Source organism: Pyxicephalus adspersus, chromosome 12 (assembly GCF_032062135.1).
Source record: "Pyxicephalus adspersus chromosome 12, UCB_Pads_2.0, whole genome shotgun sequence".
Classification (NCBI taxonomy): Eukaryota; Metazoa; Chordata; class Amphibia; order Anura; family Pyxicephalidae; genus Pyxicephalus; species Pyxicephalus adspersus.
This window is the reverse complement of record NC_092869.1, coordinates 25,606,499-25,621,434: the sequence shown is the minus strand read 5'-3', so window position 1 is coordinate 25,621,434 and position 14,936 is coordinate 25,606,499. Positions and strand designations below refer to the sequence as shown.

At 36.7% G+C, this 14,936-nt stretch overlaps 1 protein-coding gene across 3 annotated transcripts in view; it reads right to left on the bottom strand.

Annotated features, from left to right (window-relative positions):
• LOC140341858 (cytosolic phospholipase A2 epsilon-like) overlaps positions 1 to 14,936 on the bottom strand; it is a 46,273-nt gene that overhangs the window by 3,013 nt on the left and 28,324 nt on the right. For all 3 annotated transcript variants that reach the window (XM_072427773.1, XM_072427776.1, XM_072427775.1), the window contains 9 exons: positions 10,857 to 10,894; positions 8,265 to 8,400; positions 7,200 to 7,336; positions 6,321 to 6,543; positions 5,100 to 5,217; positions 4,305 to 4,442; positions 2,594 to 2,701; positions 1,554 to 1,751; positions 614 to 780 (listed from right to left, as the gene is read on the bottom strand). In XM_072427773.1, the coding sequence (XP_072283874.1) occupies positions 614 to 780; positions 1,554 to 1,751; positions 2,594 to 2,701; positions 4,305 to 4,442; positions 5,100 to 5,217; positions 6,321 to 6,543; positions 7,200 to 7,336; positions 8,265 to 8,400; positions 10,857 to 10,894 (1,263 nt within the window). The remainder of the gene's footprint in view (positions 1 to 613; positions 781 to 1,553; positions 1,752 to 2,593; positions 2,702 to 4,304; positions 4,443 to 5,099; positions 5,218 to 6,320; positions 6,544 to 7,199; positions 7,337 to 8,264; positions 8,401 to 10,856; positions 10,895 to 14,936) is intronic.

The following is a 14,936-nucleotide window of genomic DNA, read 5'->3' as shown; positions in this document are numbered from 1 at the left end:
TAGTGAAAATTATGGAAGACAACAGTTCTGGCGATTGTATAGCTGAGTATCAGAGCAGGAATGAAAATTTGATCCCAAAGGAGTAGCCGAATTTGGGTCAGGAGACGTTAAATCTAGACAAATAAAAAAAAAGGATTTGCTCTTGCTAAAAATTAAAATTATATCTTATAATTTTGTGTGGCCTGAACTGATATCAAACAATGAACTCAGCCTTTTGTATCACCTGTTAACTACAAAGCAATCCTGTCCACATAATGGGGATGAGAAAGTCCAAATCAGGAGAGAAGCCTAGGGTTAAAAAAACTGCTTCATCATAGACACAATGGCCTTGGATTTATTAAAGTTCTCCAAGGCTGGAGAGAATACACTTTCATCAGTGAATCTGGTTGATCCAGCAAAACCTGGAGTGGATCTGGTTCAGGATTGAAAACATTTGCTAACAAATGGGTAATGGACTTTTAGGAAATCCATTTCAGGTTTGCTGGATCACCCAGCTTAACTGATGAAAGTGTATTCTCTCAAGCCTTGGCAAACTTTAATAAATCAAGGCCAATATGGGGAATGACCACTGTCACCCTAGGACGGAAACTATGTGATGTTGTTTACTACTTACTTTGAATTTGTCTGAGAGTGCATAGTCAAATGACATGATCAGGTCCACTTTGCGTTCTTCTCGTAACAGAGGCGGGAAGCTTGCATTGATGTAATAGGCATTGTCCACCAGGCAGAGATTTTCTCCATATGGGGTCAGGCTGTTGGGGGAATTATCTAATTCTGTGTCTAAAACAAGTAATTGACTATTACAAAAGGGAATCAAATAACACAGATCAGCATATCCTAAATTCTTTGCCATCTATGAGTTGTACAGACCCTGTGATGCAAAGGATCCTAGTGCACACTTGTCAGCAGCTAGTGGATAGATGCTAAACAAAGCATCTGCTGATGAGCATGTGCTAGTTCCAATCATTATTTCTAATATTAAGTTTTTGCTACCAAGTCCATGTACACCATTCCTTATCCCTAAAACCCAGAAGAGGCAAGGATAACCCCACAAAACACTATTATGCACATTGATCATTTCATTTTACTTTAGAATAAGTTTGTATCTGGAATATAATATTGCAATGTAGTATTTTTTTGCATATCTACTTTTTCCAGTCACAGCCCAAGTTGACCTTGCTCTTGGAAACAATTTGTTGCAATGAAGCTGCCCAATAAATTCCTAGACAGTATGCATCCACAGTTGCACACAAAACATTAGATGTAAATAAGTAAAAAATCAGGGTCCACAAATTCATATATAAATGTACAGCTTTGTTCTGTTTAGTGCTTATGCAGTCTGTTTTCCTTCTAGAAAGTAATATGAAGCACCAACAGCAAAATAGTCTGTTACTTCTTATGTTTCCTTTTTTAGAGATCAATATTTGACATGCAGAGACTGCCATACTGATCTTAACCTGCTACAGGGCAATTCACATAACACATGAGGATATAGATATATTACATTCGTAATACAGCCAATCACGCATAGGGAGTAATATCTCTGGACTTACCATCAAATGCAGAAAAACCGTTCTCATTGACATAATTTGAATGCATCTGTAACCCCCTTAGGAAATTATGATTTTCACCATCAAGTGGGCGGTTAGTAAGAACCTCTCTCACTCTGCTGCTAAACTCTCCTGCTGGTTGCAAAACACGAGTGCCCAAGCAACTTGACGCTCTTCTTCTCTGTAAGGCTTCTTCATCATCTGTGCAAAACAAACCAAACTGTGACTAGCATATTTTCCTTTGCTTTGTTTTACAAACCAACCAGATTTTAGTCAATATTCTTAAAGTAACCAACCCACAGCAAAAAAAAAAGGGGGAACAGAGCTAAGGGCTAAGGGCAGAAACTGCATTGAAAGCTTTATGAATTATTCACTTAAAACTCAGGACATGCTGATGAAATGGAACAAAGCAATAGTTTTTGTCATCTCGAGAAAGTAGGTGATTTTTAAAAAAAATAATATTGCCATGAAGATGAGACCTAATTGCTGCAAAATGCATGAAGACAAAAAATGAGTTTCATCAAGTTTCTTTGTTTTGTGTTACTGACTTGACTACTGCTTGTCGATAGTTTAAAGGACAACCAACATCTGGAACAGAAGATGCAAGTCTTTTTTGTTACTGGTAGTTAATGTAAGCTACAACTAGTGCCCCTTATGTCCCTGATCAGAGTTTTTCCTAAAGTAAATATTAATAATATACAACTGTTCACTTACACTTAAAAGGTAAATATTTCAATATTTTTGCCAGTTTTTTAGGCAGTGTCAACAGGTTTTAGTTTGTTTGAGAACTGCTTTCTGCCTCATACAAGTCTATAGCATCAGGGAAAATAGGGATTTTGCAATTAAATATATATTTAAAATATTATTTTTAATATAATAATAATAATAATATTTGGATTTAGTAATAATTCTTAATGAATTTAGAGGCATTTTAAACTGATACCAAAAGCATGATGCATTTGCTTATTAAAGTCCATCAACACTGACTTTTTAACTGTTCCTTTTAACAAATTTTAGATCCAGTGAATACAAAAAAAGCATACCTATGTCAAGCACATTATCCCTGGTGAAATTGTGCCAGAAGCTTTCTGAATTTATAGCCGAAAACCAGGCGTCCAGCAGATTAATAGAGAAGACATTGCTCCACAACCCTGACAAAACAAAGCATCCATTATAACAACACAGCTCACAGTTCTCTTTTTTCAGTGCTGAACATGTTTAGTGTATCATTCTATTTGTTTTAAAAATATAATATTAAGAGCACCTCCTGGCTACAAGCAACATCAGCCAGTGGATTTCAACTATTTTTTTTTAGGAACACTGCAGCTGTGCGAAAGTCCTTGATTTACCTAAAATATTCATCTTAACACAAGATTATGTGCAAACTATCTCATTTTTTAGTGCGGGGTAGGTGGTACAATCATGGAAATGATTGTCTGCCTGAGTCCAGGTTCATGAACATTTTGGAAGGTAAGCAAACATAGGGAATGGGAAAGCACAATGGGACCCCATGCAGGATGGCAGGCTTGCTCCCCTTCCCCACAATACTTCCATTGTGAGATAGTAACAGGCATAAAAAGGTGTCTTGTTTTTCATTGCTTGTATTGGCAAGACCAATCAAATTTACACAATACACAGTGTAATTACCAGCCTGGGCAGATTTTTTTATCCCCCCTTCCTTTCCCATAAGTGAAATAATTTCCAGTAGTGATCACATTACTGCATCTGTACAGTACTGCACAGTCATGAAACATTAGGATAATAGTAGTGTGTTTGGGTTTTGCCAAGCCTATATTAGTGTGTTCAAATATCAGATTATCATTTTATCTAAAAAATTGAAGTTAATGTGTAAAAAACAAGTTCTAATGTTAAGTAGATTCATTGGTTTTCTCTGTGGTGCTCAACCTATTCAGCTTCGTACGGGGTAAAGAAACAAAGTTACAGGCCTACAGACTCCTGAACAGAAAAATGAGTCCCAAATAGGCAATTGTATAATATTAATAACTGTATAATCAGTCAACTGTTAAAATTGTCTGTTTTTTTGCCTGTGCATTGTGATTATCAATTTACTATCTGCTTATTGTAACAGTATATAGGTAACAAATGCACAAACATGACAACATGGCAACCAACAGGCAACTGTGACAATAATGGGGCAACAAACCGACAATAGTGATACTGTGTGGACAACAAAGCAGCAATAATGACATATGGGTGATCATTGCAATATGCAGACAACAAATGAACAGTTGTTAAACAAAATCTCTCCAATAAAAATTACCTACTTAATCCCTCTTCCTACAACCAGCCAAAGTTATACCTCCCCAACTCAAGCAGTGAAAATCCCCTTTCACCCAGCAAAACCCCACACCAAAAAAAATTCCCCCACCCTCCCAGGAAAATAAACCTGCACTAGCAAAACCCTTTCGCCAGCAAACTCCCTCTTTACATTTAGATACCTACCATACCAATATTACATAATATAAATGAACCTAATAACAATTATTTTAGTTTCCCCATAAAGCCTTAGGAAGTTGAATAAATATCTGTATAATTTAATTCTACAAGCAGTATATGTTGCATCATTCAAAATAATACCACCAAACATTGTAGTTCATTTTGGACATCTGATTATGCTTAGTTACAATATAAAGGTATGATTAACTAGTAAATCTAGCTCGGGGTTATAAAAAAATTTTATGATAGTATCTAGACAAAAAGTATAAACAAGAACTCTAGAAGCACTTGGCTAACCCAGAAAGAAACAGATCCTGGACTCTGGAAGAGCTTTTATTTTTCTTCCCATGTAGAATTCGCTGCCAAAATCTTCAGAACGTATGAAGGCTCCGTATTTCAGAAGTCCAACTTCGTAAGGGGAGAATTCACACCACTCTAAAAAGAACATGCCACAGATCTGTCATATTGTGCTGGATACATTTTATATTAAATATATTCCTTATATGTATGTTGTATAGGACTAGAAAAGATAATATCTGTTTTACTTACTGTGGGAGAAGTTGCACCACCGGCAGCTTGTAGTAAAAATACACTTCATTAACCATAAAATAGTATTATGTTATTACAACTTTGTCATATGTTTACAATTAAAGCCAGAAGAATTTTGTATTAAACTCTTCTCCTTTATGTTTTAACCTAATCCCCTGCCCACCATCATCATACAATATTGCCGTTGTGATGCCCATTTTGAGAATCTAACCATATTTAATGTTAGGTAGACCCAATTAGCCATTTTAGCTGTATGAAACTTCAACAGTCAGAAGCATGCCTTATGGTATAGATCACCAAAATAGTGGCAACCAACTTCCATGCAGCTCACTAATGGATGGAAGGAAGTTATTTGCGACCACTATTACTGGTGGTCCACAACAAACACAAAGGCCAATGATGGCAGCCTCATACTAGAAAACCTTGCATAGAGTTTTAATGTTTTTCTCAGAACATAATGATTGTTTCTCTACATGATTTTTGTATGATCAAATAATTGATATTAAGATATATAAAATTATTCATTCAATATTCTGTGCCTACCTTTATAATCCAAAGTGGAGTTCCCATTCGGTTTGACATTCATGGCCACATACATAGGAAGAGGGTTCTGTCCATTACATACAGCTTTTCTCTCATCTGTCAGCTTTTTTTCATTCACCTGTTTACAACAAATACATCATTTATTAAAAGCTGAAAACATAATTTCTGTTTTTTTTTGGCTATTATAAGTTAAACTAATAAAACTAAAAGCAGTTTCTTATGAAAGGCAGTAAAACATTCAAATTCTGCAGTTACTGCACTTTGATCTACAAAAATAAAAATACACAGGAAATAAAACCAATTCTCTATTCTAGTAAAAGAAAAAAATACAGGATGCTAGATTATCAGGCTTCTTCCTAAATATTTGTCTATTTTCTATAAAAAACAGTAATTTTTTTTAAGGGAGATACTGTTACCTAATCAATGCAAAGTGTGACCCAAACCCAGAGCAAAGTATACCTATAAGCTACACATTCATCACCTTGACCACTGCAGAAATCTACCTTGGGTATTCCTAGATTTAAGAACTTAACCGGGTGGCCAATATTGACTTTTCTGCCATGACCATGTTAAAACTGGAAGATTGGCTGCTTGGCCCTAACATAATCATCCATGGGAGCTCACATAGTTCCCCAAACCCAAAAGTCCTGCTCTGGTAGAGCAAGTAAGCAGTGTTACAGATGAAACAGAGAGACAGCAACAGAAAATGGTTCAATGAGTATACCTAGCCAGGGGACACTATCCCATTGCCCCAAATGAGCTTGTTTCTGCATTTTTTTTAAACAAAGTGTTTTTATTATATTTAGGAGGTTCATTCTTTTATTTAGACAGAGCCATGCAAATTACATGCCAAGTTATTACCTATGGGTAACTGCAAGTCCTGAACTTCTGGTGTATAGCACACATCAGGCCCAATCTTACAAAGTAATTTATTGCAATATGCACACTGGTGTTTCAGGCCTACCAGGCCTGATCAGTGTAAGGTATGAAACACAAAAATTCACATTGTATGAATTTTTTTTTTATCTGTTACAAATTGCTGTTTGACTGTATAGCCACAAAATAATATTTTACTGTGTACCCCCGTCAATCTGCATATAGCACTGAGGGGGAAAGGTTCTAGCATTCCACAGCTGAACATTCCTTGAGTGAGTGCAAGTGGGTAAGAGCACCTCATAACAAATTGTAGAAAGTGTTATTGTGTTATTGTGCAATACTCACGTTATCATACATCATAGACTCAATGACCAGGCCCCATAAGTCTGTGAAAGACGTCTTGTAGCCAATTTCTTCCCTCTTATTCAGTTCAGCTTTGAAGAAAGCCAGTTTATCAAAGGAAAAGCTAGACAACTTGCTCTTGGTCACTTTCCTGCGAGCATCTTTTACTGTTTCACTTAGATCTTTCTGTGACCAGTTGGCATCTTCATATAATTTACTCATTGCCCTGTGTAAAAAAAAGCCAGGCAATGAATTAAAATGTGTCTGTAATACATTGAAAGCTCCTGTTTCAGAATGGGCACAATGTTTTTCCCTTTAAAACTCCACATAAATTTGAAGTGTAAAATGTTACTCCTGTCAAGGTTTGGATATAGATAGTGTCCCTGCTGGTAAAAGTGTGTATATGAGAAACTTCTGTGTCATAGTGATTCTGCACACAATCAAGGACATTTCAAGCAACAGGAATTCTGCACACAGGGATCCAACCTAAGTCACAGGGATTTTGCACAAATAAGTGTCCCGTCATAGAGATTAGCATGCAAGAGCCTTCAAGTTACAGATATTCTGCACATAGAAGCCCCTCTCCCCCAATCCACATGCATTCTGCCCCCAGGAGTGCCCCCTTTCAAAATTACAAGCAAACAGAAGCCTTACCAAATCACAAAGATTTTGCACACAATAGACTTCCAGGTCAAGTGAACCCCCCCCCCCCCCCCCTCCACACACAATCCCCCCCCTACACACACAATCAATCATTGTCCCCAATAGGATTCTGCACATGGGGGCCCTACCAAATCACAGGCATTCAGCAGGCACAAGCCTTTAAAATCACAAGGATTCTGCACAAAGGTTTCCCTAGTCCACAGATTAAAACCATCTTACCAAGTGGATCCAGATGTTCCTGTGATGTAGGTCAAACAGTCCAAAAGATTCAGTTTCTTCAGTGCTAATAAGGTCCCAAGAAGTGAAGTCATTGCTCTCACACCTCCACCTGTTGCAGCAACAGCGATCACAGGGACCTGTTCAAATGAACAATCACCATTCAGCCAGAATTAGGGCTAAATACCCACCATATTTAAAAGAATACATATGGCAGAGCAAATGTTGAGGACACATACTTCCTACCCAAAATAGCAAAATACAAAAGAATAGATACAAAATAACAAAACCAACATTTGCTGCCATATTTACATTCAATGTAAATATGCTCGTGACTGAACACAGTGAAAGATGAAGCTCACGGAGATCTCTAAACTTACTGACTCTTTATGCTGCATGTTACTCTAACTGTTGCATTTATAAAAACACATTTCATAATTAGAGATGTTTAGAACAGAAAAAGTTCACTTGGAATACAAGGCAGTCATTGACAGGTATAAAAAGTAAATGTTAAAAATGAATGTTACAAATAGAAATAAAAAAGACTGTATAATGATATCCCCTAATATTAAAAAAGGACTCTTTGTTTAGAATTCGATCCTTCCTGGATAGGAAATCAAGGGCAGCAAGTGTGTGCTCTCCGACTCCTGGAACCTTTCTTTTCAAAGAAGAGGAAACAGTGTGTAATCCCCTTACTTTTGGCAAAACTGGAACTCTGCCAGCCCCCCACAGTGGCAGGGGTCATTATTGGCGAGAGAGCGTCATCCCCACAACCTGATCTGTGTTGTGAGGGTCTGCAGGGGGAGAGCTTACTGGAACCTGGAAGCCCCATAGTTGACAATCTGCCCACAAGACTTTGGAATTATTTACAATAATTTAGCCTTTTGTGGACAAATTAAACAAAGAACTTTGTAAATGCAGTCAGGCAGTTGTTGATTCGTTGTTAGAAAACTACTTTTTATCATGGTTCCACACATAACTAACGATACCAATAACATTGCCCATTGCTGAACACATACTGGCTAGAATGTTAGCATTGGATTATCTTTTGATGAGGGGCCTGCCTACCTCATGCTCTTGTAGGTCTCGATCAAGCTTCAGAACTTTCTTTAATGTGTCAGCAACAATCTTTTTCCGCTTTGAGAGAAAAATAATTTCTTCGTCGCAAATTCCAAAACCTAGACGGATATTCAGTTTTTCTGTGCTGGAAAGGGAAATCTTATCAATACATGTCAATTCATACGATGCAAAACTATCAAATAAACTTGATGTTTTCATAGGTCAAACGTGTGTATTAAACAACAGCAAGAACCACAGTGAAAAAAACAATTGTGCAGAGCACTGGAAAACACAGAATGCCAGTAATCCATGTAATGGAGCTGGAACAGACCATACTATGGCTTTATCCTTGATCTGGATACAGAGCTGATTGTAGTGCCCTATGCAGGACAACTCACTATACATGAATATAATAAACATTTATACTTGTATACATACACACAATTATTTGCAGGCATTATCAGATAACCATTTACATCTGCTCACACATAAACACACATGCATGAATATGTACATCCATACACTGACACTTGCATCACATCCATAGTTGTTACCTGCTCTGACCCAACTTTCAGACTCCTGCTCCCCTCCATCACAGCTGGCAGAAGCCTCATTGGCAGAAGTTGTCTCTAGCAGTAGGGCAGGAGAGGGACTAAGTTTTTTTCTCTGCTAAATTGCTTCTTAAGCATGTATCCAGTGAAGATGCTGTCTGCTCTGTCTTATATTGTTGTAGAGATCCACAATAAAACAATATAATCTGCATACTCAACACTAGATGACATCCTAACCATTTTAATCAAGCAGCAGAATCAGCCCTGACTGGATTAGGTTGAATACAATTTAGTCTTTAGACTCGAGAAAGAAAAATGTAATAAATTGCAACTGATCAGTCATTAGACATACAAGCATTAGTTTTAAATGTATCCTATTTTTTTACCTTTCACCATCCTGCTAGTAACACAATCCTTGTCATATTCACCACTGTGTAATATGGGTAAACAGTGTTATCACCTTAGTTTACTTTGCTGATTTCAGCTACAAACACCTCCTTTTCTCTTTATAAAAATAATATGGGGGAAAGATGCTCTACAGGTATAGCCAGGAACAGACAGCATTGTTTAAGTTATTATTTTAGTGCACAGGAATTTCCAAAGATATTGGAATCCTGGCAAGGTCAAAAAATAGATTTCTGTGCTTGCAGAAAATGTTATCAGCCTGAAATGATTGGAACACCTCCGATGACTGGTAAACTATAATGAATTACATTTTTGCACTTGGGTACAAGTAGAAACCTGTGCTGATAGAAATATGTAGGCTGTTATTGGTGACCCCTCTTTTGAATATGATAGCTAAATGGTTGTCATGCTGACCCAGTGATTTTGATATTTTTTTAAGCCTTTGCCCCAGCAGAAAGTAAGCAACCAAGAGTTCTGCTTTTACAGGATAAATGGTTAGTTTTAGATAGTGACAAAGTACTGAGGCCAGAGAGATTAGAAGAAAAGAAACAATAAGAGAGATTATATTCCACTTAGTAGTTTCTGAAGAAGCAGTGTGGTATAGTTAGGAAATAAATAGCCATGGCTATGTTGATTTGTTTGCTATAAACTGAAAAATGGTGTGAGGTTTGAAGAAAGGCCAAACAACAAAAAAAGGTCAGACCTAATAATCTGAAAACCATAATTTATTTTCTAAATGGCTGCTTTGGTAGAAAGGCACAAGTAGCCTGTAACACCAGCTGATTGTAGAAGTAGAGCCCAACTGGATCTATATTAAAGTCACTGAATATATGCAACTGCTCCTCTGATAGTTGCTGTGTAATCAGAGTTCAGGCAGACCTAAGATTAATAGGTCCTCCAAGCTGAAAGCCGTCTTCAGGAAATCCAAGTATTGAGTAATAAAATTCTGCAAGGTATGATTCATTAAATTAAAAACAAAATGTCCTGTTTAATGATGGTTTATTGTAAAGTGTTTCACACAACTTACATTTTAAAACCCCAGCTGTTATATTTCCTTGTCCCTGGGGTTTTCCTATCATGTTTGGTAATAAGAAACACAGCAATTAAGTGCAATTTATATTTATGACAGACAGCATTTCAAAACTGAGGAACACCTACAACAAAACCACTGTGCTAAACTTATGCAAGGACAAATAGATATTTGCATCATAAAATAAAAGACTCTGCTCAGGGCATACTCTGCATTGTGCAATAATGGTGTAAAACCTGAAAAACAATTGTATTGAAAGATCAGCTTTGGCGTGGCTAACATTGAGCCAGGATGGAATTATTTGTCTGATATTCTATTACACTTGTGCAGAAATAGTGGCCTTCAGAGCCTTGGAATCATTTTACCTGTCAGTTTCCTGATCTTCTACATATAATGCAGTGCAGAGCAGTGCTAGGAATTAAGGTTGTCCTTTGACTTTGACATAATTTGTAGGTTGTATTAATTTGAATGAGAAAAAATTAAACAACTGAGTCAGCATGGAAGTCAGGCAACTTGCTATTTTAGAAAATGATCAGAAATGTCAGCCTCTGTATTTCATTAGGATTGTTAAGGATAAGCTATATTCAGTAGATTGAGTTTTATTGGATACTTTACCAATTTTTAGCTTTGAGTTTCACCTCCAACGGTCTGTCCTAAAGAATGTAAATAGAAATGAGAGAATAAGAAGACCAACTAATGTATTCCAGTTTACTGTACACACTTTGATTTACACATTATGGTTATCAAGGGGCAGCCATACACATTACAACTCTAGTCAAATACAACTGGTGAAGATGATATTTTTCTCTGAACTGCAACAGGTAATGGGTTGGATGCGCACAAACAGCCATGTTCTCCCTATAACTTTCCATTTTCCAGTGCTCACAGTCAGTGAAGAGCATTAAACGGTACATAAGTACCAAAGTGCAGGGTTACCTGTCTTATGTTTACTTGCCTATTGAGCCTTTTTTTCTCAACAAGTCTTTATGGGTCTTTACGCTCTCCTTTATGCTTTGGGTGCTTTATGACTGAAAAAAGCAGAGTGTGATTCATTCCAATGAATGAATGAATACATGAAATAAGCCTTTATGGGGTAATGTTACAGGTCTTTACTTCAATCATAAATCTCTTCTCTACATCTCAGTGGTATACTGCAGTCTCCACATCACCACCTACATTTATGAATTTGTAAAATGTATTAACAGTGTGTAGCAAACACTGAATCATCCAGTACAAAGCACATAGCAATTTTTTTTACTCTGTTTGGTCCTTAATGACTACTTGTCTCTAATAAGTGACCTAAAAAAACATGTTGCATGTTAGGGAGAATGAAGACTGTATTAAGATATATGTTTTGCATTCCCTATGAATTCCAGTTCGCCCATTGTCATGGGAGCAAAGTTTTTTGGCATACAATGGTAGAGTGATATGCCTAAATAGAATGGAGTTTCCCCTTAATGGGATGTTTGCCAACCCCCGTATTTTGAAGAAACAAAGAACAAATGAAAAAAAAGGGGTCATGATTGTCATGATTATGCTTTGAATTCAGTACGTCTTAATTCACCATCCTAGAACAAGTATGTAGATCAGAAGTTATGACTTTACTACTTTTATGACCTGTATGTTTATGTCTAGGTTTGCGTATTAGGAAGTACTGAAGCCAGATAACTCACATTTTTAGGTAAGAGTGCAGAAAAGTAATATTTCTTATTGCAGGTAGAATAGAAGCTATACATTCTATAGTATGAACTTATTACCATTAAGTTCTATTTCTTATGTATGTGCAGACTAATGGAAGGCTTACATCTGAGATCAGGCATCTTAGTGCACTATATATTTAAGATTCTAAAATAAATGTTACAATTTTATTCCTGAACTACACAATTTAAAGGTTAACTGTAGTTTTAGTACAGTTAACCTTAAAATGCAAGTCTCTCATCTTCAATCAAGCTCCCTCCCAAAATGTTCCACTGACCCATGCATGATGATGAGATATTTGTTGTGCGGCCACTTGGTACCACACAGCCTTTTTATGGAGCATCCCATGGCAAGTCTGCACATGCATGGTAGGTTTCTTCATTCATTCTCCTTGGAACACTGTCATTGTCAGAAAGGCTCATACAGGAATTATTTGGAAACTCACTAAGAATGTGCAGATTGCCTTAAGCCATTGGGAGACTTTGGGCCTGATTTAATAAAGCTCTCCAAAGCTGGATACACTTTCATCAGTGAAGCTGGGTGATCCAGCAAACCTGGAGTGGGTTTATTTAAAGTCATTTGCTAGCAATTGTTTTGAATCCTGGTCCAGATGCATTCCAGGTTTGCTGGATCACCCAGGTTCACCGTTGGAAGTGTATCCTCTCCAATCTTGAGAGCTTTAATAAATCAGGTCCTTTATGTGAAGAAACTGCTTGTTACCCAGCAGCCCGAAATCAGAGATGTCCACAGATCACGACCTGGGTAAGTTGAACAGTTGAGGGGCTTGCTCTGTGAAGGGGAGCTAAAAATCCTGCCATCCTTAACATTAGAATAACATTAACAATCATTAATAAAAAAAATTACTAAACATACTAATCTTAAACTAAGACTTAAGGGTCTAGGGAGGAATGTAAGACTTGGTAAGGTTGCTAATGCTAAGGTTTGTAGCATCAAATATATTAGTGGTGTGAACTCTGCTAATTTAGAGTACATTGTGAATAACAGGACAATCTGACCTTTGTTTATTTTTAAGGGAGCCAGTCGGAACAGAAATATGGGAGCTGCAAATGCTGGCTGGACTTCAAGGATGCAAGCTCTGAAGTGGTCAACCTTATCTACCCTATAGCTCTCTCAACCTAAAAAAAAAATACACTGAAACAAAAATGCCACTGACAGATCATGTATTTAGAAATGGCCAAGAAATACAGCCACGGAGCATGCATCATTAAAACCAAGACAGCAATAATCAGAAGCTGAACACAGCAGGGGCAGACCACACAAGCTAGTATGGTCACTCCAGCTCCTTAAAGACAAAAGTCTGTGCATGAGGGAAAATGCGGACACTCTAATTTTATATTTTGTTTAAGAAGGATTTTCCTTGTTTTTGGAGGGGAGAGGAGAACTACAGAGATGTGAGCACTGGAAAATAAATGCAGTAGGGAGTCAACATGGACTAACCTTAGGCATACAGAAGAGTCTCCGAGCTTTAAGGAAGACCAGTGGTGACCAGCAACTTGAGGTGATTTCAGCCCCAGTTTGGTTTAAAGCTGAAGTTCCTCCTGGCTAAAAGTATGGGGAGAGTAAGACAAGCTTGGATCTGCTAAATGGAATTTGTATCCTATAGCTCTACAGATAATAGTGAAGGCACATGAGCATTTTGAATCCAATTGTACCACTGGTCTTTTAATATAGTAAAAGGGTGGGATTAAACTTTTAACTGAATGTTTCTGCATTGCTTTGGTAAACTAAATATCAATATAATGTCTCTTTATACCAAATAAATAAAATCCATGACATCAAGTTTTAGTTGTCCTTTATATATTAGCCCAGCCAGACATGAGGGGGGACTCCTTGCTACATAAAATACTATGCAGTTTTTAATATATCCAGTCAAAATAAATAGGGACAACATTCGATAATTTTGACAATGATCATGTGCCCAGACTCTTATAAATACAGCATTATGAATAAAAGTATAGGATTATGACTTTAATTAGGGTAAATATGAAATCTTGCATGTGAATATTTCCTATTTACCCATTTTTGGGGTGCATTGTGAAATGTTTACCCGGTTGATCTGATGCACTTTGCCTAAAACAAGCTGGTATTTATGAAGCTCGATCTTAAATTCATACAAAGGTAAATGGCAAATACACGCTCCTTTCGTGGAATGATTTTCAAACAAGAATACATTTTATAAATATGATCCAAATCAATTTTTATGTATCTGGCTTACAATATTGTCCTTTCACATTCCAGTCTAAGTGATATTGTATAGGGGAATACAGAAGGCCAGTAATGGCATCTTTGGGTATTTTTGCCGGAAATATAAAAATATATTTAATTATTTTTTTAATAGAGTCAAAGCAAAAGAGTTTTCTTGAAGAACTGCATGGCTTAGATCTACCACTGTTTGTTCCTTATGGAAGCATAAATGTAAATCTAATAACAGTGTTTATGAATAGAATGATGAAAGGTTAGACCACCATCGATTTTGTATTGCTGTCTGTGCTCCCTGTGGGAATATTCACCAGCACTATTGTTGCCATAACAAGAAGTAATAGGAAACCCAAAACTATAGTGCCACCAGAACAAGGGGTGAGAGGAAATCATTTAATACCTGACTGGGTCAATACATACACTAATATATACATATGGTACTTTGAACAACACATTTTTTCTGACAGATATAAATAACTAAATATTCTTAATAGAAAAATACACAGAACTTAGTTTATCAGGAATATTTTATAACATTATAGTATATATTTATATATATTAGTATATAATTTTAGTGGTTGCATTAGCCATACGTTGGAGAAAATTGGCTACCCACATCATGTATGATAATAGTTGTAGTACGGATGTCCTGGCTAACTCTAGGTCCTTATAAAAGTTTATTTGTATGCCCCTCTCCCCATCCTCACACTGCAAAAACAAATTTTTAAAACTACTCTTTCTTAAAAAGCACCTGATAAGAGAATGACTTGACGGACA